General features: G+C 46.0%; 1 protein-coding gene across 9 annotated transcripts in view; it reads left to right on the top strand.

Annotated features, from left to right (window-relative positions):
* Kif13a (kinesin family member 13A) overlaps positions 1 to 27011 on the top strand; it is a 180831-nt gene that overhangs the window by 114086 nt on the left and 39734 nt on the right. For all 9 annotated transcript variants that reach the window (XM_011244376.3, XM_006516864.4, XM_011244374.3 and 6 more), the window contains 12 exons: positions 410 to 622; positions 1562 to 1672; positions 2969 to 3103; positions 5011 to 5141; positions 6588 to 6674; positions 6775 to 6941; positions 13103 to 13316; positions 14389 to 14551; positions 16499 to 16639; positions 17341 to 17490; positions 21780 to 21941; positions 24325 to 24498. In XM_011244376.3, coding sequence (XP_011242678.1) covers positions 410 to 622; positions 1562 to 1672; positions 2969 to 3103; positions 5011 to 5141; positions 6588 to 6674; positions 6775 to 6941; positions 13103 to 13316; positions 14389 to 14551; positions 16499 to 16639; positions 17341 to 17490; positions 21780 to 21941; positions 24325 to 24498 — 1848 coding nt within the window. The remainder of the gene's footprint in view (positions 1 to 409; positions 623 to 1561; positions 1673 to 2968; positions 3104 to 5010; positions 5142 to 6587; positions 6675 to 6774; positions 6942 to 13102; positions 13317 to 14388; positions 14552 to 16498; positions 16640 to 17340; positions 17491 to 21779; positions 21942 to 24324; positions 24499 to 27011) is intronic.

The following is a 27011-nucleotide window of genomic DNA, read 5'->3' as shown; positions in this document are numbered from 1 at the left end:
TGGCTTTCAGTTCAGCTAGACACACTATAGAGGAATTAAAAGTGACAGAGAAAGACATCCAATAGCTTTCTTTACCTCTTCATGTGCATACCTATACACACACACACACATACACACCTCCCTGCACACTCATTTACATGTGCCACACAACAGCAAACAGACACAAATTAATGCTACTTTATATCATTTTATTCTGCCACAATGTCCTTTGGCAGGTATTATTTATTGCTATAAATACAGATAGACCACATTTCATCTTTTTTATAAAATGATGTGCAAAATATTAACACACGTTCATTATGCGTTTTCTTCTCGAAGAACAAAGTCAAATGTGGCTATTTCCTGCTTTTATTGGGTGCTGACGTGAAGTGGTGTTCAACAAGGTGCTGCTATTTGCCATTCTTTATAGGACAATTTAGGAGGGAACAGCCAGACCTCTATGATAGCGACCATCAGCCCAGCAGCAGACAACTATGAGGAGACACTGTCCACGCTAAGATATGCAGATCGAGCCAAGAGGATTGTGAACCACGCTGTGGTGAATGAGGACCCCAATGCCAAGGTCATCCGAGAGCTTCGAGAGGAAGTGGAGAAACTGAGGGAGCAGCTCTCGCAGGCTGAGGTAATCTCTGTCTGCCATGCCCTGTTCCTGATGTCCCTTCACTTTGGCGTCTGATGGGTAAGGGTGTGCTGTCTGGCGGCCCTGGGTCCTAGCCATGTGATTCAGTATTGCAGTGTGTAGCATCAGCTGTGGGCCAAAAGGCATTGTAAAGTAACTGCAACGGATACCGACTGCTGCCCTGGCAACCTGCAGACAGGAGGAAGAGGAGGTCATTCCTGTCACTGCCTAATTGTTTGCTTTAGTCAGTCATGTGGCCCTTGAACTTGCAAAGGGAAATCCTAAGAACAGTGTGTGGTGGGCTTTTTGTTTGGTTTTGTTTTCAAATGAACGTTGTAGATTGTTTCCACCAGGCTTTCAGAGAAGCCAGGCATCCTTTCCCTTAGTCCTGGAGATGGGGTCTTAGTAACAGAAAGGTTCCTAAGTGGCTACTGCAGCTACAGGATATTTATGGGTGACACTATTGATTTCTGTCTTATTGACAAATAAATAAATCCGCTTAACTAATCTTTTCCCTGCATTGAGGTATTTTAGAGATAAATTTTAGCACTTTTTTTTCAATCTTTAAATGAAACACCTGTTAGTCTTTATTGATTTTTCCCCCTCTATATATTAGCTTGCTCTTTTTTTATTCTGCCTCTTCTTTAAAGAGGAACAGGCAACCATGTCCATCTCTTCCCTTTACTTGGTGAGCGAAGGCCAAGGCCCACACTGCCAGTGTGTGAGTTCATTGCTTTTGAGAGACCGTTACTACTTGCCAAGGAAGGACACAAGGATGCTGAGGTCTAGCTCGTAACTGTTTAGCATGCTCATAGCTACATACAGAAGGTGCAGGGCCCTGTGTTCAACCTCCAGTACCACAGGCAAGGATGCCATTATATATGTCCTGTCCATACTGCTGCAGAGATTGTGAAAGCTGACATCTCTGGTTTATTTTAAAAGGCCATGAAGGCCCCCGAGCTAAAGGAGAAGCTCGAAGAGTCTGAGAAGCTGATAAAGGAGCTAACGGTGACGTGGGAAGAGAAGCTGAGGAAAACAGAAGCGATCGCACAGGTGGGCTCCTGAGGTGGCTTCCTCCCGCCTGCCGTCTCCTCCACAACCCTCCACAGCAGAGCTTCTCAACCTTCCCCATGCTGGAACCTTTGAATACAGTTCCTCACGCTGTGGTGACCCCCAGCCACAAAATCATTTTTTTGTTGCTACTGTTGTGAATCATGATCTAATATATCTGATAGGCAGGATATCTGATTATACCACTCCTGTGAAAGGGTCCTTCAACACCCAAAGGTTGAGAACTGACTCACTAGCTTCACGTCTTTGAGCAGTCCTGTGTGATGTCCTGCTGGAACACTCCATTGAATAAGCAAGGCTAGGGGGATCTTTCCTCCTTTCTGCTCCTCCTTTCTATCCACATTGTGATAGAGTGGGCTTTTGGTGGTGTTTTGTTTTGTTTGTTTGTTTGTTTGTTTATATCTCTTGGCATTGAAAGCTCTGATTGGCAGAAACTTTTAAAACACAGCACACCATAGGTTTTTCGCCATGTGCTTCTCTGTGCTTATTGTAAGATGCTGTATGAGCAGTCACTGAAATGGACTGCCGCAAGGGCAATGGAGCCGGAGTGTGCCCTGGGTCTCTCCATCGCTCCACACTGTGCATTTCATGGACACGGCTACCGCTGGCCTCCTCGTACAAGAGCGTGTGTTTTCATGAGAGGCCGGCTTCCTTTTGTTAGCTAACGTGTTCCCAGCCATAGATCAGTACCTGCCACATTCTACACTCTATTGCATAAGTCTTACGTGGACGGGTGGACTCAAGGCCTGTCATTTCAGGGTCTCTACCTGCTCCTCCAGCCCCATCTCTCACTGTTCTCCCCATTCGCTTGGAGTTGTTTGCCCCTGAAATCGTCTCTGTGCACTGAGTCTGCTGGGCTTTCCAGGGGTCACGTCTCAAACAACTGATCTTGCCTCTTGCCGTGGATATGCACCCAGTGTTCCAAGAATTGTCTCACACATTCTCCGCCCATCCTGATGTCCCTCCCAGGAAGCCATGCAGCCCCCCCCCCCCCAGCCCTCCATGCCACACTGATTCTCTCTGTTGTGTTCTGGTTAAGCGGTCTTGTCCTGTCTCCCAGACTTGCAGTTTCTACAAGCCGACACTGTGTGTTTCACCCGCGGTGCCCTGTGACACTGCCATGCCCTCCACTGCGGCCCTTAGTAAACTCAGCCGAGCCGGGTAGAATGTGTCATCTCTTTGGCATTGTCCCCAGAAGCAGTGACTTACTCTTTCCATGGATACGTCTTGTGAGTAGAACAACAGAGCGTCTCTTCTTCTGTCTGTTTCCGTGCCCAGGAGAGACAGCGGCAGCTGGAAAGCATGGGAATCTCCCTGGAGACCTCTGGCATCAAGGTGGGGGACGACAAGTGCTACCTCGTCAACCTGAACGCAGACCCTGCCCTCAACGAGCTTCTGGTTTACTATTTAAAGGTGAGAAGGGCTATGAGAACAGACCACAGTGCTCTTGAGTCATCCCAACTGAACCTGGATGCCCTGCCCCAGACCATAATGGTACAGCCCCTCCCCACTGATCATTAGAAATGGCCTTTGCTTCACCCATGCCCTTGAGGACAGTTTCCAGAGGGGACAACTCAGGGTACACCCATAGAAGGACCCAAATATAAGGTCTCCCAGTTGGAGGTGTCTGGGGTCCAACCACAGTTATTCTGAGAGGCCTTGGAGAATCGTCACTGTAACTCTAGGAAGATATCAAGTCACACACAAGCGTAAAGAGACCCTGGAGCAAAGCCCCAAGTCTGTCTTAGCTCTGACCCCAAGGATGTTTGTTCTGTGGTCACCTTTCAGAATGACCTTTTAGCATTGGCATTGTGCCCTCGTGTGCACTAAGCATGCTGGGGGGGGGGGGGGCATCTCCAAAGTGGTTTTCCATCATCCTACCTTTAGGTCCCATGTGCATTCTTTTTTTTTTCCCCCTCTGAGACGGGGGGTGGGGGGGTGGATGGGGGTGGGAGGTTCTCTGTGTAACAAACTCTGCCTGTCCTGGACTTGCTTTGTAGACCAGGCTGGCCTCAAACTCATAGAGATCCACTTGCCCTTGCCTCCAGAGTGCTTATACCACCCTGCCCAGCCCCGTGTGCATTCTTTAAAAGTATCAAAAATGCCAGTACACTTTTATGTGCCTAGGTTGTAGCCGTCTGTATGCGTGGCATTAAAACTGGCGGAGGCCCTGTAAGGCAAACACACAGCTCTCAGTTTGCAGAGCTATGTCATCACTGGTCCGGTGCCTGCAAAAGCCCTGCCGTGCGTGCCTGATAAATTGAGAAAGCCCAGATAAATAGCCTTTTGTTTATCCTAAAATAGCATTGACATCATGGTCTCCTAAAAGGTCAAGAGATGTCAGGAGTTCTTTGTCTATATTTGTAGAACTACGAGACAACTTTATTAAGCCAGAAATAGGACCCCCGAGCCAGGTGTGGTAGAGCATGCCTGTAACCTCAGGATTTGGCAGGTGTAGGCCAGAAAGATTGGACGTTCAGGCTCATCTTCCACTGTGTAGCAAGTTCAGGGCCAGCATGATTTCTCCTTTTCTTTCTTGCCTGCCCCTTAAGAGTTAAAAGAGTTCCCAGTCACAGCGAGTACCAACCCCAGCTAGTTAACTTCTGCCCAGTCACCTTCAGTTCTTCTAGAGCTGACCTGGTAAATTGTCACTGGGGGTTGAGGTGGGGTGGGGTGAGGTGGGGTGTCATTGGCTGTCCTCTGCACCAACCCCAATCGCCAGTGCCACACCTCACTGTCTTCCTCCTTAGTTTACCTGTGGTGGCAAAGCTGGATGAAGTGGCATGCTGGTACCCACTTCAAATAGTAAATTTTCAATCCAGAATGAGAATTCAGTGCCTGCTACTGCTAACTCCAATTTTCTTATGTTTTAAAATAACACCTAATCACCACTGATAAAGGAACAGGTGTTGGTAGAGTTTAAACATTTTTAAAAAAATGTTTGAAGGTAAGCTTTTGGCTTAAAAAAATATTACATTGTTTGCTGATCTATCTATCTATCTATCTATCTATCTATCTATCTATCTATCTATCTATCTATCTATCTATCTATGACAGACATGCACATGCCAAAGAGTGTGATTAGAGGTCAGAGAACGATTTTCTTCCACCATGTAGGTCTTGGGGATTGAACTCAGGTCATTAGGCTTGGTGATGAATGCCGTTATCCGATGAGACATCTCATCAGCCCGCCCTTGGCTTTGAAGCGCCAGACCTCCCGTGCGATTCATTTCCTACTCCTGATTTATTCCAAGTGCTTTGAGCACTTCCGGTTGAGTCCCTTGTGAACTTGGTCTCCCGTCTTCAATTGTATGTTGTAGGATCATACCCGGGTGGGTGCAGATACCTCTCAGGACATCCAGCTCTTCGGAATAGGGATTCAGCCCGAGCACTGTGAGATCGACATCGCAGCGGATGGAGACATCACTCTCACGCCCAAAGAAAATGCAAGGTAGGAGGCGCTGCGGAGGCTTCTGCCCCTCCCTCATTTTTAGGACCCTGGCCCTTTCCCCTTGCTTATTGCAGTTATGTCAAAGTAAGAATACACTAGATATCCTTGAGGATTTACCTTCTGTTTATGGAGGGTGTATTAATTACCGTTCTCGTTGCCTTAACCAAAACCAAACAAAATACAAAACCAAAAACCAAAGGAGGGATATATTTTGGCTCCTGATTTGAAAGAGTAAGATCCATATGGCTAGCAAGTCATGGTAGCAGGCACGGCTGGTGGGATGGTGAAGGATCCTTCAGAGGATGAAGCAGCTGGCACTGTCATGTCTGGAAGCCGACCTACCTAGACACTGGATAGCTTTATCGCCCAAGGGCCGCCCCTAGTGACTCACTTCCTCCAGTGAGGCTCCGCCTCCCAAATGCCACAACCTTTGAATACAGCGCCACCCAGTGGGAAGCAAGTATTCTAGCACGTGAGCCTGTGGAGGCTTTGCGTATTGAAATCATAGCAGTATCGTAACTTTGAGGCATAATAGCGCTCTTTTTAGGACTATTACGGCAAAGCCTTCGTAACCAGGGTTAAACTGAAGGGTGTATGTTTTCATGAATGAATTTCAAAAGTTCAGGCGTCAGAGCCCTGTGGAGCCCAGGGCTTTACTAATGAGAGATTGTAGGAGAATGTGACTTAAAGATCTTGTCTACCGCGTTTTGTCATTAGGTTTCCCTGAGCATCCTTTAGGGAAGTTACTTTTAACTACCTTTCCACATCTGTACTTTGTTTCTAAATTGCCAGCAACTTTTTTTTTTTTAATGAGCTGTTGAATATATGTATTTAAGGTTTAGGGGTGCTTTAATCTGTGTGTGTGTCTGTCTGTCTGTCTGTCAGTGTGTGTCCTATGTCTGTGTGTGTGTGTCTTTCAGTATGTGTGTCTGTCAGTGTGTGTCTATCTGTGCCAGTGTGTGTGTGTGTCAGTGTGTGTCTGTCTGTGTCTATTTATATGTGTGTGTGTGTGTGTGTGTGTGTGTGTGTCCTGTTCAGCACTGCATAGGCAGGGCCGGCTGGCCTGGGAGCACTCAGGGCCTCTGTGTCTACCTTCCTTGTCTCCCTGAGAACAATAAGACCACAGTTGTGTGCTACACCTCCAGCTTAACCTGGGTTCCAGGGCTCTGAATTCAGGCCCTCACACTAGCTTTGCCTAAAGAGCCATCTCCCCAGCTCTGGTTTTAAGTGTTATGAAATGCTTTCTCTCTTCATTAGAAACACACAGAGTTGGGGACCCCTCTTTGAGGGGACTGGGCAGGCCCTGGCTCTCTGCTGAGACTGTTTCTGTTACTCTTTCAAATGTCTCCCAGAATGCATCCGTTAGGAGACCGGTCCCTGTCACTTCTGTGAGTCTTGAGGCTACTGTCTTCTATCCACCTGGCACCTTCCTTTGTGTCCCTCCAGGTCCTGTGTCAATGGCACCCTTGTCTGCAGTACTACCCAGCTGTGGCACGGCGACAGGATCTTATGGGGAAACAACCACTTTTTTAGGTAACAACTTCACGCTCTCTAGCGTTCTTCATTTCCTTTTTTTTTTTTTCTGTTATGTATAAATCGAGCTGGTATCATCTAATGATGAAAACCTCCACAGAATTAACTTGCCTAAGAGGAAACGGCGGGACTGGTTGAAAGACTTTGAGAGAGAAACCAGTTCCGCGGAGCACGATCTAGACGCTGCGAGCGAGGCTTCCTCGGAGCCAGACTACAACTACGAGTTCGCACAGATGGAGGTCATCATGAAAACACTGAACAGCAATGGTAAGGAAGTGGCTCTGGCCTATGTCATCTCTGAGGGACTCTGGTGTAGAAGCAGAGCTGTCCCGAAGCTTAGACACAGCCAGCTCTTTATCTGCAGAGCCATCATCAGCAAGGAGTGGTATTAAGACTGCAGAGAGAACTCAGGTGGAACCAGGGAGTGTGCAGATGGCCCCCTTTGGGGGACTTCTTGTCACCAGACCAGTTATGATAGCATTTCCATGGTCACAAAGTATGTACTGAATGGATTTGACAAAGATTTTTGTTTTTATAATTAAATTTTACATCATTGGTCTTGTCATTTCTGGAAGAGTGAAAAAGTTATGGAGAAAATACAGATTGAGGAGTTTTAAATATTTTAAATAGTGTTTACTATGAGCTCATTTGGGAATTATATACCTCCAGAGAGACTTACTTAACTGACAGGCTCAAGTACCTTTCGTGAAAATGATGCTTAAAGCGAACTGTTGTCCAGGCTGGTTACCTGCGTAGGACAATGCCACCCTGCCTCCACCGGTTCCCCTGAGAGGTGCTTCCCTCCGAGGCACACGCACATGCTCTGATGCAGGCAGATGAGCAGGTGGTCTTGGTGTCTTCAGCATTCCGTCTCCTGCTAGGTGGCTTCCCCATCGTAAGCCTGTCAGCCTGGTGGTCTTCCCCGTGGTGGTCCTACCTGAAGATCCTCTTCCCCCTCCTGTGGTTTCAGACGAAGCTCGTCCACCAACACTGGGAGAGAGGTTCTTAACGGCTGCCTTAGCATGTGGGAACCTGGCTGGCTTTCAGCGGGGCCGCTGAGGGATGGCGAGTGCTTTGAGCTTTGGCAAAGTCTGACAGGCAGGCAGTGTTGGCATGAAACAAAGGTTTTCTGCCTGGCAAAACTGCTTCTTGATCATGACCGAGGAATGCTCTCTTCCCAAAAATGGCACCCCAACCATATTCCAGCTCTGGCTCCTTCCCACAGTCCCTTCCCATACACGTCCAGCCACACAGGAGAGGGTGGTTAGTGTTACAGCTGCTGTTACTAATGGCTTCATTCCTGCAGAGAACTCAGCAGTTCAGGGGGGTGGCACTTTTATATGTAACCTCCATTATTTCAGTAGTCTCCTAGACCTCTGGAGTAAGTACTGACCTAAAACGCAGCTCATTTGCATGTAGATGTGAAAGAGGATCAGGGAAAATGGCTCACCCAGTAAAGCGCTTGCTCTGCAAGCCTCCATGGAACCCACAGAAAAGCCGGGTGCGCATGGCAGCTCACCGTCATCCCACACGGGAGAGGTGGAAACAGGGTCCCTGGAGCAAGCTGCCCAGTGGAAGTTCTTAGTGAGCTCTGGTTCTAGGGAGAGTCCTACATTAATATTTAAAGTAAGGAGCCAAGCAGGAAGATACTTAATGTTAGCCTGAGGCCTCTACATGCATGCACCCACGTGTGCACCCTCACACAGCCTCTGAACATCCAGACACACATGTACCCATCCGGGCATATAAAACATGAAAATAAAGTAGAAGAAAATCTAGCTCAGAGCAACGCTGTCTTTTTCCCAAGGACTTGAAATGGAAATCAAATACTAACCTCTTCCCCAAGTTCTTCTGAAGCCGGTTCTAAAGTAAAGACTGTTAGGGACCAGCAAAGGTTATGTTTCTAACATCTGAAATTAGAAGTTTCTTCTCTCCCCCTGAAGATGGACTCCCTTCACAACCCAGTGAGAGTCATTCCTTATGTTCTTTCTTCCTTTTTTTTTTCTCCTTTGTTTTTTAAATACACACACACACACACACACACACACACACACACACACACACACACACACATACACACACTCACTGTAGTTGTCTTCAGACACACCAGAAGAGGGAATCAGATTCTATTACAGTTGGTTGTGAGCCACCATGTGGTTGCTGGGATTTGAACTCAGGACCTCTGGAAGAGCAGTCAGTGCTCTTAACCTCTGAGCCATCTCTCCAACCCTCTAACGTTCTTTCTGATGCCCTCTACCATCTCCCGTGTCCTGTCTTCTCCGTGCTTGAGGTGATGGGTTAGTCTAGTCTCATTTCATGTCTGCCTGCTAAGGGAGGAGTAAACTAATTAAGAGATTGCTCGAATCCCCCAACAAAGTGTCCTTTCCTCTCTCCTGAAAAGAATTTTACTCTTTGGTATCCTGACCTTAGGCACCGGACTCCCAAAATTATAAAATGATTGACTTGAGGAAAGTGAAGTGGGGGTGTTGCTCAGTGGTTAGGGTGACCGCCTAGTGTACACAAGGCCTTGGGTCCATCCACAGCACTGGAGAAAGGAGGGGGAGAAGAGTAAGGGGGGAATTAAGATGCCAGACTCCTCCTATTTGGTTGTGTTGTCACAAGTCAGGCTTGTGGACTGGCCTATCTCAGAGGCAGATTACCTGGCTATTTTATTTTATTTTATTTTATTTTATTTTATTTTATTTTATTTTATTTTATAAGAGCAAGAGATACTTTATTCTAGAACCATTTTTGAATGACTATAACTTGGAGACACATATTTAGGTTATCTTAATTTCCATATTTCAACATGGAAGAAGTTTCATGAAGTTTTATCATTTTACAAAGCAGAAGACATCATAAATCAAGGCAAGTTTAAAACACGTTGGTGGGTGCAGGAGAGAGGCAGGTGCAGCCAGAGGGGGGGAAGCTTTTTCTATAGGCCCAAGATGCTAACTGTGATTCAGGGTCGGTGGAAGCTAGTCCTCTGCTAAGTTAATGGTTCGAAACGGTTGTTATCTGTTAGTCACAGGATGTCAGCTCAGACACAGAGGTGGGCAAGGGTTGACTGATCCAGAGGGCTAGCACTAGCCTAAGACCTGCAACATGGCAGTCTCTCCACAGCACTGAAATTCTAGTTAGCTAGTAGTCAGTCTCTGTAGACACGGCTTCGTTCCAAGAGCTCTCATTTACAGAACCCGCTGCTGGTCACACAGCACATTTTGTGCAGTGGGCAGTGGAGGAGAGAGGTACGCACGTATTATTTATTAAATATTATTATAATGTCCCTTGTGGCTAGAAATCTCACCCTAGGATCTGATATAGTTGGGGCGGAATAGCAGGCCGGACAGCAGTGTCTGGGAGAGGGAAAAGGCCACTAAGGAAGAAACTTGCAAATCATATCACCAGTATCAGCCATATTAGAATCTATTTTTAAAAGAGGCAAAGGAATCAAACTGATTGGCAGAGAGAGACATATTATCAAAGAACTCCCAGGCTGGGGAGATAGCTTAGTCAGTTCTTTCCTTCCCATTAGAAAGACCTGAGTTTGGTCGCTAGCACTCACATTTAAAGGAGCAGCAAACACCTATAATCCCAGCACTGGAGAAGCAAAGACAGAAGGGTCCTGTAGCTTGATGGGCAGCCAGTCTAGACTAACTGGTGAGCCCCAGCTAGTGAGAAACCTGGGTGTGTGTGTTGGGGGTGGGAGGAGATGACTAAGCAGGGTACTTGGTACTAAGCCTGGTGACCTGACTATGACCCCCCCTCCAGATCATACATGGTAGAAGGAGAGGAGCAACCCCTGCAAGTTGTCTCCTACCTCCACAGACATGCCACAGCATGCACGCACATGCACATATGAAATAAATAAATATTTCTAAACGTGGACAGACAGTGCCTGAGGAATGACTCTCACAATTTACCTCAGGCCTTCACATGCACACATATCTGCACGCATCCTACCTCACAAACATGCACGCACACATGTATGTACACTCACTGAAAATAATCAAAATAAAATTTAAAGAGAAATAAGAGAGAGGATATGAGGTAAAACAGAGCCTGGCCCCTGAGCAGGGCTGTGTCCGCTGAGCCCCAGGAGCGGACCTGGAAGTCCGGCTTGGGAGGCTCAAGCATAGGACTAAGTTACTGTCCTCTCTGCATCTGCATCTTGGTCTGCGGCTCCATTTGTGTTGCGTTACTTGGCTGCTGGTGCAGCTTTAAGCAGCCTGCCTGCCATGCAGCCTCCTAGACAAGGAACCTGGGTTGAGAACCTGCTGGTCAGCCTCTGGGGCCACATATGTTTCCTCAGCACAGAAAGCAGGAGTGTGGATTGAATAAGTTCTTCAGGGCCTGGGCAGTGAAAGTCAACGACAGGTTTTGCTTAGCATGAACAAGGCCCAAGGTTCAATCCCCAGTGTGTCATTAGGGATCTTGTCACCAAACCCTGTAAAACCATTTCTTAGTGATGAAAACTGATGCTGCTTTGAAGAAACAAAAAAATAATAATAATAAAAAAATTTAAAAAATAAAGATTTTTTTTTTTGAGTAATCTGGCTGGTTGTTTTGAAGACCCTGTTCTTTGATGAATGGCCATAAGAAGCAATCTTCAGGTAAAAACACTTTATCAACCTGTTTATCAAGTTGTTACTCCCGTTGACTAGCCCGCTTCCAATCAGAGCTCAAAATCTGGTGTCGTTGGTTGCTATGCGACTATGATTTTTCTGAGCCCCAGTTTTCGAGTAACATTAAAACAGAGATGCCATCGCCCATAGAGAAGGAGGCGGGGTGGGGGCAGGGGCTGAAGGATTCTTCGAAGATCATGCACGTGGAGTCTGTCCAGTCCCTGCATTTGAGATGCAGCCAGTAGAGTCAGTGTTGGCATGGCGGCTGTCTTTTTTTTATTAAAACAACTCACAGCGTCTTGCAATGATATGGAACTGCTCGATTTTGCTTTGTTCTATTAACTTTGTTTTTTTAAGGCCAGTGTGTTCTCTTCTCTTACGTGCTAATATAGAAAGAATACTGTTTATGCTTATTGTACAAACTGATGGGGTGTTTTGGAAGCGTCTCGTCGATAGCCGTGATCAGATGATTAAGAAACTTCTGAAGTACTTGTCACATTTTTTTTTCTTTTGGAAATTAAGCGGAGAACTGAATAGGACTGGAGCACGGGTTGTCAGGGCTGCAGGGACATGCTCGCTGGGAGGGACAGGTCTCCCTTCCTCATGTGGTTGTCAAGTGGGCCGACGCTTCCGAGACTGCTCACTTCCATTGTGACTTGGTTCATGTGCCATTGTCTGGATCTGGTATCCAGCTCATTGGTTATCACACTGGCCCTGCCCAGCCAATTGGCTCCTCAGAGTCAGGTCCCACCTGTACCACAGCTGTCCATAGAGGTGCTAAGGGCTCTATCTGTTGTCTGTACATGTTTGTCCCTGGACCACTAAAGGGTCAGAGGGATGGGTGTTTCTTCTCTTTCCCTCCCTCTTTCCCTCTCCCCCTCCTTTCTCTCTCTCTCCTTTCTCTTTCTTTCTTTCTTTCTTTCTTTCTTTCTTTCTTTCTTTCTTTCTTTCCTTTTCCTTTCTTCCTTTCTTCCTTCCTTCCTTTCTTTTTTTCCTTCTTCCCTTCCTCCCTTCCTTCTTTCTTTCCTTCCTCTTTCTTTCTTTCTTTCTTTCTTTCTTTCTTTCTTTCTTTCTTTCTCCTTTCTTCCTTTCTTCCTTCCTTCCTTTCTTTTTTTCCTTCTTTCCTTCCTCCCTTCCTCCCTTCCTTCTTTCTTTCCTTCCTCTTTCTTTCTTTGTTTCTTCCTTTGTTTCTTCCTTTGTTTCTTCCTTCCTTTCTTTCTTTCTTTCTTTCTTTCTTTCTTTCTTTCTTTCTTTCTTTCAATTGCCCTCTTAGGAATTAATACCTGAGAATATCCACACCCTATACCTAGTCAATATTTTCAAAGGTATGCTGTGATTTCCTCCCCATCTAGGGAAATTCAAGAGTAGGGAAGTTCACAGAGCAAGCTGAAGCCCATCCATCACATGCAAAAGCTGTGTTCAATGAGTGTAGAGGTCCCGTGCTGTAGAGATCAACTCACTCTGTTCCCAGCCCTGTGCCATCCTGGGTTTCACAGTGGTTTGATATGCGGTTCTTCCCATCAAATGTGGGGAGGTTTGTGACACAGACAGATAAACATGAGGGTACACGCAGCCCGCTGAAGAAGGTAACAGTGGGAAAGGTTTACAGTTAGCTCAAGTGTTACCCAAAGGCAAACCAGGAATTCCCTGTGAGCCCTCAGGCCTGTCACAGGAAGCAGAGGACCAGGCAAGATTCTGAGGCAGGACATGTTTCTTCCTGGAAGAGGCCCCGAAAGGCACCTGTGTAGACTCCCGTCCCTATCAGCCACTTACAACCTCTTGCCTCTTCTCTTGGCTCCCCAGATCCAGTTCAAAATGTGGTTCAGGTCCTGGAGAAGCAGTACCTGGAAGAGAAGCGGACCGCCCTGGAGGAACAGCGGCTCATGTACGAACGCGAGCTGGAGCAGCTTCGCCAGCAGCTCTCTCCCGAGAGGCAGCCGCCCAGCAGCGCCTCAGACCGTCTGGCCTACAGCAGCCAGACAGCCCAGCAGAAGGTGACCCAGTGGGCCGAGGAGAGGTAAGGATAGGCACAGACCCCAAGTCGGGAATGAGGGCTGCAGGCCTGGAGAGGCCTGTGAAGGGAGGAGAGACCTGGAAAAATGAGATTGGTGGCCCGGATCTAGTTTGGCTCTTGGTGTTTTGTTTCAGAGATACTACCCCATCCTAAGTTGTTCGCAGTAATGCCAGCTGCCACAGACCGCCCCTCCCCCCAGGCCCCTAATCTTTTACCCTTTGGTAAAGTGCCAAAGGAGAGGGCCTAGATTGGTGGGCCCTGAGACAGCTGAAGTGTGAGTGACTCTTCAACAACAATCTGAAGACGCAGACAGAAAGCAGGGAGGTTGGCTGGTTGGTTTCTTTGCCTTTTTCTTTCAGAAGGAGGTTTTGGTGGTTGAAAGCCTGGCCTTTTCCCAAGCTAGATGCCCACTGCCACTGAGAACACCCCCAGTTCCAGGGTAGCAGAAACAGGAAGCTGGAGAGGAGAGGAAAGTGTGTTTGGAAGCCTGTGAGCAGGCTGTTTTGTTGACTCTGGAAGTGACTTACAGAGGAGCTGGAAGGGTTCTGTCTAAGCCTGAGATTGAGCGTGTAGGAGATGACAAGCAGGGCCTGTCAAAAATGACCAGGGATGCTTGGAAGGCAGAAAGACTGTCAGGAAGGAAGGAAGGAAGGAAGGAAGGAAGGAAGGAAGGAAGGAAGGAAGGAAGGAAGGAAGGAAGGGGAAGGAGAGGAACAAAATATTGTGGCAGCCCTGGCTGGTCTGGAACTGGCTATGTAAACCAGGCTGGCCTTGAATTCACAGAGCTCTGCCTGTCTCTGCTGCCAAACGTCCTAGGATTAAAGACATGCACCACAATACCCAGTGCCTAGGTTTGTGTCTTTGTTTAACACCAACCCTCAACCCCTCAATGTTTTCCCCAACTTTAGTTCTCAGTGAGTGACCTATCTGTGGACAGGAGGGAAAACTTCCTAAAAGTAGTTTTGTAATTGTCAATGGTATTGGTTACCGTTTCCTGGCAGTCCCGCACGCTGAGAAAGGAACGGAACTCCGGCTCACTTCGCCTGTGCGTGCTTTCTTTTCTTCAACGTTGCAGGGATGAACTCTTTAGGCAGAGCTTGGCCAAGCTTCGAGAGCAGCTGGTGAAAGCCAACACTTTGGTGAGGGAAGCCAACTTCCTAGCCGAGGAGATGAGCAAGCTCACTGACTACCAAGTGACTCTGCAGATCCCTGCGGCCAACCTCAGTGCCAACAGGAAGGTAGGCATGGCCCTAGGGAATGGGACCACATGATGGAGGCTGGTAAATGCTGCGGATCGGAATCTATAGATCACCTCTGTGGGCAGGTCCTAAGGGGGTCCGGGGGGGCGGGGGTTGGTATTTACCCATGGGTAAGCATACTGGGTAAACACCCTTAGAAGGGACAGAAACAGAAGGCTAGGAGGTGGTGTGCATGCCTTTAACCCAGGCTCTCAGGAGGAAGAGGCAGGCAGATCTCTGAGTTCGAGGCCAGCCTGAGCTACAGAGGAAGTTCCAGGACAGCCAAAGCTATAAGAGAAACCCTGTTTTGAGAAGAATGAGGAGGGCAAGGGGGAAGAAAAGGATGGAAGCATAATTTGGTGGCAGAAGGACTTTCTGACTTAGTCACTTCCTTGAAAAGATTGAAACTAGGGACTCAGAAGATAGCTTCGCTCACAAGCTTGATGACCTGGGTTCAATTCCTGGCTCCCGTGTAAGAATGGAATGCGACACAGAGTTGTCCTCAGACCTCCACAGGCTCATAGTGCCCAACCACATCCATCCACCCACAGTAATAATCGAAGTTTCAAAAGAGTGAAGTTAGGCATACATGTGTGTTTATGCATGGACATACATACATGTGTAAGTATCATGCCTGCCTTCCTTCATGCAAGCACCCCTTCTGCTGTGAGGGTGTGTGGGTGTGCTTGCTTGTCCCACCTTTCTCTGAGTGGACTCTGAGAAGGAGAAACATCTTGGAAACCTGCTAGCACGCACACAGAACTCCTTAGAGCCATCTGGAGGTCTCCTATCATTACAACATCAAGAGTTGACTGTAAAAGAGTAACCTGGAAGAAAATGAATTTTCATCTTTTTTTTTTCCTGCCCAGACAGCAAGTTAAAAGGAAAGTTGTGTGTGGGGAGTGGAGAGAGAGGGCTCACTCAGGTAACCACTTACTACTCTGCCAGAGGACCCAAGTTTGGTTCTTAGCACACACATGGTAGCTCACCATTATCTGGAACTCCAGTTGCAGGGGATCCAATACCCTCTCCTGGCTCTGAGGCACCAGGGACACATGTGCACATACATGCATGCAGGCAAAACACACTTGTACCATAAAATAAAGTCTTTTTTTAAAATTTTAAGAAAGTGAGTTAGGGAGTATCTTATTGGTCTTTAGAGTTCTACATCCACAGACAGAGGCATGTGTGTACCTTCTTTCTGTATATGAGAATTTTTTATAGTCCTTTTCTTCTTTAAGACTGATTGATTGATTGATTGATTGACTGATTGATTGATGTGTGTACCTTCTTTCTGTATATGAGAATTTTTTAATAGTCCTTTTCTTCTTTAAGACTGATTGGTTGGTTGGTTGGTTGATTGATTGATTGATTGATTGATTGATTGATTGAGACAGGGTCTCATAATCGCCTGCTGCCCTCAAACTTACTAAGTAACTAAGGGTGACCTTGAACTTCTGCTCCTCCTGTCTTTACCTCCCAAATGTGGTCATGATGAGCATGCACTACCACATCTGTTTTAGATGAAGCTGGGGCTGTAACCCAGGGCTTTGTGCTAGATAAGCCACCTGAGCTAAGCCAGTGTGCTAAGTAAGTCACCTGAGCCACTCCAGCCCTCACGGTTGAATCTGTGTAACAAAAACTTGAAGTCCCCTTGCAATTGAATAGTAGTCAGAATATGATAAATCTGTGTGATGAATTCCTATGTTGCTATTGGAAAGCAAGATTATGAAGAATATCCAATGAAAGGAATTGTGAGGTAAATATACATAGATCTATAGATACATAGATATATGTAGAAAAGAAAGGCCAGGGCATTCCCTAGGTGGTAAAGTTTTACTGTCTTTTGTAAACTTAGAACCTCACAATAGTATATACAGTCTTTAACTGTGGGGGGGGAGGCGGGGTGTTGGAGTCATGTCCGCTCTGTCTTCCATCACAATACAGAGAGGCGCAATCGTCAGCGAGCCCGCCATCCAAGCCAGGAGGAAAGGGAAGGGCACCCAGGTCTGGACCATTGAGAAGCTGGAGAATAAGCTAATTGATATGAGAGACCTTTACCAAGAATGGAAAGAAAATGTTCCTGAGGTAAGAGAAACAGAGCATGAAGGAGACTTGGCCGAATGAAGACCACAGGTATAATGGTTTGGTCATTTACACTAGGGAGATAAAATGTGATCTTTAAGGGCCAATCGCACGTGATTCAGTCCGGTGGACACGGAATCCAGGAAAGCCAGGCGGGACTTAGTTTGCGTTGTGCTCTTTGACTTTCAAGGGAAAAGAGGAGAAAAGAAGTCGCTCCAGGCATGCGCAGTCGCTCCGTGCTATCAGTCCGTGTCCTGGAAAATTACACCGGCCGAAGCCAGTGTGGATTTCATCTTCATCCCCGTCTGCGCATGTGCCCCTAATTGTCTGTGCCCCTAGCTGTGCTCAGGGCTGGGTAGATTTCTGAAGTCATCATAGCGAATGTAATGTTAAGCTTTGCTTTTAATATTTGATGTTAGTAATAAAAAGGAAAATCTGGTGAAGGAATTGGTGTAAGTCACAGGGCATGACGTAAAGCAGGCTTCAGGCGTGGGGTGAGTGAAGCTGGGGCTCCTCTGCGTGAGCGTCCCCTAGCAAACACGCCCCGCTCGTGTGCTGGGTCTCTGTGGGCACGATTCTGATTGCACTTGCTTATTTTTACGAATGCTTCCTCTAAACGTTTTTAGTGCTAATTTGAAATAACATCATTTAAGTTGATGCGTTGTTTCCTGACTTCTCACCCAATGACCTATTCTTTTTCTCAGGCCAAGAGGCTCTATGGGAAGCGAGGTGACCCTTTTTATGAAGCGCAGGAGAATCACAACCTCATTGGTGTGGCTAATGTGTTTTTGGAATGTCTCTTCTGTGATGTGAAGCTTCAATATGCAGTACCCATCATCAGCCAGCAGGGGGAGGTAAGGACACGCCAGCCCCTAGGAAATGACAGAATAGGAAATTTTGTTTAATCTCTTGCCTTGAGAGAGATCAAGAAGAGGTGTGTGTGTGTGTGTGTGTGTGTGTGTGTGTTGCTCTTCTTTTGTTTTATCCCTCTTAATATAAGTCAGGATTAAGCCATGATCTTAAAAGATAACACATTTCATATTTGTGGTTCAAAAATTTTTTTCTGTTTTAATTTTGGTAATAAGTTTTGCTCTTTGCTCCATATTAATTTTTTCTTTTAAAAACCACCTCCAATGATAGCCATCCACGCCAGTTCCTTCCTGGATCATAGATGTCCTTTACAAGGTATTGCTTAGATTCAGGAGTGGTGGTGTCTTCCTTTGACCCTAACACTTAGGACAGAGGCAGGCAGATCTCTGTGCCAGCCTGTTCTACCAAGTGAGTCTGAGGACAGCCAGGGCTGCACAGTGAGAACCTGTAAACAAAGAAATGAGAAAATAAAATAAAAAATAAAAAACCTCAGAAGATTATTCTGAAGCCCTAAGTAACAAAGAAGGCAGCCTTTGTTAGTCTCCTTTAGACAGCCGTATTTCAACAGTGTGAGTGTATTTGCCCTTTGTGGGCCTTGGACACGTTAGAAGACATTCATGTGAAATTTTTAATTTTTCCTTAGGTCCATTTTTACTTTGACAACTTTATTATTTGATTATACTGTGGCTACAGAAAGACTCAAATAAAATGAAATTCACCCAGTACCCCTCTGACCGACAGCATAATAAGATTGTCTATAGTCTCTTCTCGTCTCTTTGTACGTTTGCACTGCTCTTAAACCAAACCAACCTTGCAAACTTACCCATTTTTCCCATTTCGTATTCTGGAGCGGCCATTTTATTATGTGAAAATGTGCTCTTCAGTTTATTGGTTCCCAACCCAATTGTAGTGGAAACATACCTTAGCTCTAACTTTTGGATATTCAGTTGCTTGGACTATCTTCTGTCATAGTTAGCACTATACGGCTCTGATCTTGTTAAAGAAAATGTCCTGGAGCACCCAGGTGCATCTGTCTATTTAAGCTTGTGGTGTGTTCCAGCATACGGCCCTCCAGAAAGAGTCCATTTCTCTTTGTATTTGTTGGCAGCATAGGGGATGATCACTTCTTGTGCCCCCCTCCCCCCCCCCACACACACACACTACAGTATAAGATTTTCCCCAGAACCCACTGGCTGTTTGCTGGTCTCCTGTATTCTGCAGTCTTAGACACCATCTTCTATGGGTAAAGGCATGAAAGCTATGTGTCTTAGATTCAGACTTCTATCCAACTCATCAACTGGTGTTTTTCTCTTTAGTCTCAATCTTTAACTCCCTAGTTTGTTTTATATAACGTATAAACTTGAACTACAAAGTTATTCCAAGCTGGGCATGGTGGCACACGCCTTTAGTCCCAGTACTTGGGAGGCAGAGGTAGGTGGATTTCTGAGTTTGAGGCCAGCCTGGTCTACAAAGTGAGTTCCAGGACAGCCAGGGCTATACAGAGAAACCCTGTCTCGAAAAACCAGAAGAAAAAAAGTTATTCCTTGGGATTCTTAGAATAAGATATGGTTTACAAAGGGTAGCTGGGAATAAACCTGGGTTCCCAGGGTGGGATATAAGTGTGTGTGTGTGTGTGTGTATGTGTGTGTGTGTGTGTGTGTGTAGGAGCTGGGACCTTCTGGATAATTCTGCCCCAGTGACCACCAATGCATCTCTCATGCTAAAAATATAACTTAAGTGACCAGTGTAGCCTGTGACTGAGGCCCTCTTTAAGGGCCTCTTAATCTAGAGTCCTGGGCAGGCTCTGGGTATCTGAAATTATATCACAATGTACTCAGGGGGCCCATAGATGGCTCAGCAGGGTAAAAGCGCTTAGCCATGCAAGCCTAATGACCTGAGTTCAGTCTCCAGTTCTCAGATTGGAAAGAGAGAAAGGACTTCTAAGTGTTTCCCTCTGACCATCACTGTGGCACGCTTACACCTGTAAGCACACACACGCGTAAATACATAAACACGTGTTCAGTCCTCAGACGAGCACCGTATGAAGCACTGCACTGTGCTTCTGCCCCTCGGTACTTCTACCTCTGAATATCGCTTGTCAGATATCACCAGCTGATTTCTCTCAGATCCTTGGCCCTGGTGCCAGTTGGTATGTGGAAGTCTGAGCATTAAACATAACCCTTAGCCTGGGGTGGTGGCTTATCTCTGCAATCCTAGTATTCAGAAGTTAAGGCAGAAAGATTGTGCATTTGAGCAGACTGAGTCATTTCCAAAAGAAGGAAGGAAGGCTACCATACCGGACCTGCTCCAGTGAAACGCTACCATGATCAGAAATATAAACATCCTAATGGCAAATGGAGAGCAGTTATTTAGGGGTAGGGAGAATGTCTCAGCAGTTCAGAGTGGCTTGCTGCTCTTAGTAAGGGCCCAAGTTCAAGTCCAAGCTCCCCAGTCAGATGGTTCACAGCTGCCTATGACTCCAGTTCCAGGGGCATCTGATAACCTTTGGCCTCTTTGGACACCAGCACACAAGTGCACAGACCTACACACATACGCATAATTAAACAATAAGTTGAACAAAAGAATCGTTACGCAGAGTGGACATTGGGGGGAGACCTGCCTATCATTGAAGCACTCTAGAGGCTGAAGCAGGAGGATTCCACAGTGAGGTCAACCTGGGCTATAATAGTGAGACCCTGTCTCAACAAATCAAAACCTTGAACAAACAAAGGAACAAACAAACAAACAAACAAACAACTTTCCCATGCTGGATGGCTTTGTTCCTGCCATCTCTTCTGGTAAGAGCCTGGTACCACCCCACAAGTCCGTTTTCATGCAGCTCCATGTTACACCCCATCCTCCCTCCTTGAGCCGGGGACCATGTCTGCCTAGTGCACTGTGGGAAGCCCAGTGCTTGGCAGTTTCTGCCCCCATCCATCCTGGGTAAATACTCGCTACACGCATGCGCACACATTTGTCCTATGCACACCCAGTACCTACACCTTTCTGTTATGTCGACTGCTCCATCCTGTCATTGGCTCTCGTTTCTCGTTCTCTTTCTGCATTTAACCATGAGTTCACTAGCAAGAGAGCCCACTCCCTGGAGTTCCAAGATTACCCAAGCACGGTATCAAAGAAATGCATGCGCAACTATGTAAACAAGCACGAAACCGAATGTTTCAGTTAGAGTATGATAACTCCCTGGAAGCTGCTCCTTGCCTGAGCTGAGGAAAATGGATACACCTAAGGAGAGTTCTAGAAAGCAAGTTGGGAGGAGCAGATTTGGTTCAGAGTAAGAAAGGAGGGATGCGGTTATCATCCTGAGTGAAGTAACCCAATCACAAAGGAACTCGCACAATATGTACTCACTAATAAGTGGATATTAGCCCAGAAACTTAGGATACCCAAGATATAAGATACAACTTGCCAAACACATGAAATTCAAGAAGAACGAAGACCAAAGTGTGGACACTTTACCCTTTCTTAGAAATGGGAACAAAACACCCATAGAAGGAGTTACAGAGACAAAATTTGGAGCTGTGACGAAAGGATGGACCATCTAGTGATTGCCATATGCAGGGATCCATCCCATAATCAGCTTCCAAATGCTTACACCATTGCCTACACTAGCAAGATTTTGCTGAAAGGACCCAGATATAGCTCTCACTTGTGAGACCATGCCGGGGCCTAGCAAACACAGAAGTGGATGATCACAGTCAGCTATTGGATGGGTCACACGGCCCCCAATGGAGGAGCTAGAGAAAGTACCCAAGGAGCTAAAGGGAACTGCAACCCTATAGGTGGAACAACAATATGAACTAACCAGTACCCAGGAGCTCTTGTCTTTAGCTGCATATGTATCAAAAGATGGCCTAGTCGGCCATCACTGCAAAGAGAGGCCCATTGGACTTGCAAACTTTATATGCCCCAGTACAGGGGAACGCCAGGGCCAAAAAGGGGGAGTGGGTGAGTAGGGGGTTGTGGGGGTGGTTATGGGGGACCTTTGGGATAGCATTGAAAATGTAAATGAGGAAAATACCTAATTAAAAAAAAAGAAAAAAAAAAAAAAAGAAAGAAAGGAGGGATGCAAGGGCAAGCGTGGGCTTGCCAGGCTCTGGGTGGGTGGGTTTGGGGTCTCCTTCCTGGAAGTGGCTTAGGAGGGAGCGTCTCCCACTGCCGGAGATGGACAGCCAGAGCTGTAGAGTGAATTTCTGTCTCCTGCTAGCATTGCCCAGGGTATACCTTTGAACTATGCTCCTGTTCCTTGACCCAGGTTGCCGGGCGCCTCCATGTGGAGGTGACGCGCATTACAGGAACCATTCCAGAACGCATGGCGGAGGATGACTCTTCAGAGAACTCTAGTGAGAGCGGGAGTCTTGAAGTGGTCGACAGCAGCGGCGAAGTCATTCACCGGGTCAAAAAGCTGACATGCAGGGTGAGAGAGCAGTGATTGGGGCTCATGTAGACCCTGGTAATGCCAGGTGAGAGGGCATTCATCAGGGGGCTCAGATTGCTGGGTGAGATGGCAGTGATCTGGACTCATGTAGACCCTGGCAATGCCAAGTGAGAAGGCGGTGATCAAGGCTCAGGTAGCCAGGTGAAACGGCAGTGATCTGGGCTAATGTAGACCCTGGCAGTGTTTGATGAGAGGGACTCTCGTAGACCTTGGAAATACCGGATGAGAGGGCAGTGGTCTGAGCTCCCGTAGAACCTGGTGGGTGAGGGGGGCGGTGATCAGGGCTCATGTAGACACTGGCAATGCTAGGCTATACCCACAAAGTTTGATAAGATTTCATTTAGTACTATGCAAGTTTAACTGTCTGACAGGAGATGTGGCTGTGAGCAGCACTTCTAGAATTCTGTCGTGACAATTGTTTGAAATCCCCCCCCTAAAATCCCCTCTCTGCATTTTGTATCTAGACAAAAGTGATTTCATGATGCCTTTCACATACCCAAATCCTCTCAAATCCCTTATGCCCTGTGCTTTCGTATATTCTATCTATACACATCCTATCTACACACTTCAAATTATCTCCAATAGAACAGCATGCAGCGTGGTACAAATGTGGTGTGTGTGTTACATCACAGTACCAGTTACCTTTGATTTTAAGATTTTATGTAGTCCTGGCTATCCTGAAGTTTACCATGTAGACCATGCTTGCCTCCAATTCAACAGAGATCTGCCTATTTCTGCCTACTTCTGCCTCCTGAGTGCTGGAATACTCACCACCACACCCAGCATCAGTTGGTTCTAATTTTCTGACACAGCCTAGAGTCACCTGATAGAGAAATTACATCAGACAAATTGTCTGGTGGGCCTGTCTGTAGGAGATTGTCTTAATTGTTAATTCCTAGAAGAGAGCCCAGCCCACTGTGGGAGGCACCATTCCCTTGGCAGGTGGTTCTGAGCTAAACGAGAAAGCTAGCTAAGCATGAGCCAGCCAGCCAGCAATATTCCTCCATGGATTCTCCAAGTTCCTGCCTGGACTTCCCTCAGTGACAGTCTGTGTCCGATCAGCTTGAAATTAATTCTTTCTCCCCCTTAATTGCTTTCGGTTATGGATTGTACCACATCAACAGAAAGCAAACCATAAGTTGCTTAAAGAGTAATGACAAGAAAAAGTCTACATGCTGTCACGACAGTGTAGTTGTTTTGGGTGTATCTGGTCTGTTGGTTAAACCACAGCTGTCAAATCTATAAATACAGAAGGCCGTGTGTATGGCTGCATGGAGAATTTATTAGTGAGTTGTGGTTTTTTTCTAATAAAAGTCAAATCTGTATCAGAAACTAAGTCACGAGTAAATTAGACAGGAATGTGTTTGGGGTTCCTTTTTTTCTTACTAAGTTTGTATTTTGTCGTTAGAAAACTGTGGTACAGGTTTTGTTTTAGATGGAACACTCAGGATGGTGGGGTGACTCATCAGGAAAAGAGGCTTGCTGCCTAGCCCAAGAACCTGAGTTTAGTCTCCAGAACCCACATGGGAAAGGAAGGAATCGACTCCCGTAGGTCCCTCCACCACACACACGGCACATGTGTGCACATAGCAAGGCGAATATAATACAATACAATACAATACGGAACTATATTATTTTCCTTACAATTTCTAGTGGATAGGTTCATACACTAGACATGACGGTACATACCTTTAGTCCCAGCACTCAAGAGACAGAACTGGGCAGATATCTATGAGCTAAGGAGTCCATGGTTTATAGTTTTAAAAAAAGGCTGAGCTGGGATTACAGCTCAGTCTGTGTGAGGCTCTAAGTTCTCTGCAAGATAGATGGATGGATGGATAGATTAGATAGATAGATAGATAGATAGATAGATAGATAGATAGATAGATAGATAGATAGATGATAGATGATAAATAGATGATAGGTAGACAGAAGATAGATGATAGGTAGATGATTGATAGACAGTAGATGATAGAAGATAGGTAGATGATACATAGATAGATAGATAGATAGATAGATAGATAGATAGATAGATAGATGATTGGTAGATAATAGATAGATGATAGAGAGGTAGACAGAAGATAGATAGAAGATAGGTAAACAGATAGATGATTGATAGACAGCAGATAGATGATAGATAGATAGATAGATAGATAGATGATAGATTGATAGGTAGGTAGATAGATCAATAACAATGAATGGTCTCAAATATTTCCAAATGATGGCTCAATTATGTAGTCCTGGCTGTCCTGGTATTGATCCCCTGATTTGATCCCCTCTTAGAGATGACTGAACTATGGACAGATAAATATTTTTGTGTTTCTTTTTAAAGATGCATAATTTATTTTTAAAATCTCTTCAGGTGATAATTAAAGAGGCAACCGGGCTACCCATAAGCCTCTCAAATTTCGTCTTCTGTCAGTACACGTTCTGGGACCAGTGTGAGTCTACAGTGGCTGCTCCAGTGGTGGACCCAGATGTGCCCTCCCCGCAGTCCAAGGACGCACAGTACACGGTGACCTTCTCTCACTGTAAGGTACGGAGACAATTACAAAGTGAGGTACCAGGCCAGGGATGACACTCTACAGTGACATGTGAGCTGAGGCCCCTCCGTCAGTCCCCAGTAGCAGAAACGCCCACCACAGAGCCACTGTCAGCTGCATGATGGGGCAGTGGAATTGGGCACGGTCTTTTAAAAATCTGCTTTTTATTTATAAATAAAGAATAAAATGTGTAGTTTTTGCAGTGAACTCCACAGCATTGTGTGTAATTCTGGGGTTTGAACAGGACACCTTCCAAGTGTTTTTTGATTTCTTGATTGTTTTCAAGGACCAAAACTTCCTCATTAACTTAAAAAAATAGGAGAATTTTTATTATTACCCGGCAGCTTCAGCATTTTAGTCCTTTTCTCACTCAGCTCCTTTTCCTTGCTCCTCCCCCTCACACAGAAGCCCTTCTTCCCAGCAGGTCCCTCAGATTTCACACCATCTCTTGCTGTGTCTGTCGGCCACTGAGTCCAGAGGTTCATGCCTGAGCGTGAGTGGAAAGTTATGGGCTGACACATGGGCAACCTCCTGTTGTCTACACCGCTGAAGGAAATAACACCCCTTCTCCCCAGATTTGTTAGATCACTACAGAGTCCTGCTCTGTAGCTCAAGCAGGCCTAGGACTCGATATGTAGCCTACTCCATCCTTCAGCTCATGATGGTCCTCCTTCCTCAGCATCCCGAGTGCTGGGGTTACAGGCAGGAGCCCCAGGCCTGGCTAAGATCTACTTCTAACTTGTAAGTTCTCTCCATATGTGGTGGCACAAGAGAGCTGAGACAGCCAGATCACAAGCTCAGAGGCAGGAGAGCCTATTGCAAAAAGAAAAGTTTGCCCTATAAGTTTTTTTGGTTTTGGTTTTGCTTTTCTTCTTCTTTTAAATATAATATACCTTATTGGGCTTTGTACAGCTCAACTGTTCTGCATTACAAATTGAAATAATATGGGAACATATAAAAGGAAATCTGAAAGATCCCATCTTCCAGTCTTACTCTGCCCAGGTGTAACCATCAATGATATTTCTCCTTGTAGTATATTACCTTTGGTTTCATTGTATTTTATGTTTTCTGGGATGGAGTCTGCTGAACTGCCATGTCAGCCTTGAGCTCCTGGGCCTGCTCTATCCTCCTGAGTAGCTCAAACATCGCATGCATGACCCTGGGTTCTGCCACATATTTTAATAAGCTATTTCCTGAGTCCCTGCATCACCTTTCTGGCTTCTGCTGGGCACTGTCACCTAATGAGTTCTTAAAAACAGACTCTGCCCTCTGGTAAGGCTCCTCCCAGATGGCCTGACCACACTGCCTCTCCGAACACTGTAGCTGTTCTTTCTGGCTCCAACTTAGAAAACAAATCCCTGTTACCACCTGCAAAATGTCCGACATACAAGACTCTCAGGTCTTTCTTTTTTTCTTAAATAAGGTTTGCTTACCTACTCACTCAGTGTATATGAGTGTTTGGCCTGTGAGTCTGTATGCATGCCATACCCACGGCCAGTGTTCCCAGAGGCTGGAAGAGGTGTCAGCCTGTAGAGCTAGTAACCATCGAGCCATCCTCCCTCACCCCGAGCCTGCTTGTCTCAACCTGCATTTGCCACACCACATTCTCAGAAATCTTTAGTGAGAATGTTGACCTGCAATATTTATTTCTTAATACTTAAATTAGCAAACAAGAGTTATAGGCCTTACAATGGCATTTTCTTTTTCTTTTCTAAGATTTATTTTACTTTTATGTGAGTACACTGTAGCTATCTTGAGACACACCAGAAGAGGGCATCAGATCCCATGACAGATGGTTGTGAGCCACCATGTGGTTGCTGGAATTTGAACTCAGGACCTTTGGAAGAGCAGTCAGTGCTCTTAACCACTAAGCCATCTCTTATTATGGCATTTTCATATGCCTGAGTCCTTTTACCTTGTTCTGTTTCACCCCCTCTCCAACTTTGCCTTCACCCATACCCTTCCCCCACACACTGGTTCCTTTCTTCTCCTAAGTAGAATCCTCACCAACACACACACACACACACACACACACACACACACACTTCTGTTGTTGTTTTCCTAATAGTCTTTTAAATCGTCGCATTCCTTCTTTTTATCCACTGGGCTGTTTACATCAGTAAGACAAAGGCTAGATTTTAACTGTGTGCTGTTTAACAACTGTTTAAATACCCAGGGATCTCAAAGCCCCTGGGCTAGTGTGTGGTTTTAGAGGCTGTTGGATTTTTGGGTTTTGGTTTTTTTAAAGATTTATTTATTTTATGTATATGAGTGCATTGTTGCTATCTTCAGACACACCAGAAGAGGGCATCGGATGGTTGTGAGCCACCATGTGGTTGCTGGGAATTGAACTCAGAACCTCTGGAAGAGCAGTCAATGCTCTTAACCACAGAGCCATCTCTCCAGCCCTGGATTTTTGTTTTGTTTGTTTTTCTTTTTTTTTTACTTCTAAAGTATGTAGCTTGGACTAATTGACCGTCACGTTTCTTTTCCTTCTAAAATTCTG

This window comes from Mus musculus, chromosome 13, assembly GCF_000001635.26.
Source record: "Mus musculus strain C57BL/6J chromosome 13, GRCm38.p6 C57BL/6J".
In the NCBI taxonomy this organism is placed as follows: Eukaryota; Metazoa; Chordata; class Mammalia; order Rodentia; family Muridae; genus Mus; species Mus musculus.
Note: the sequence above shows the minus strand (reverse complement) of the source record. Positions and strands in the feature narration are given on the sequence as shown.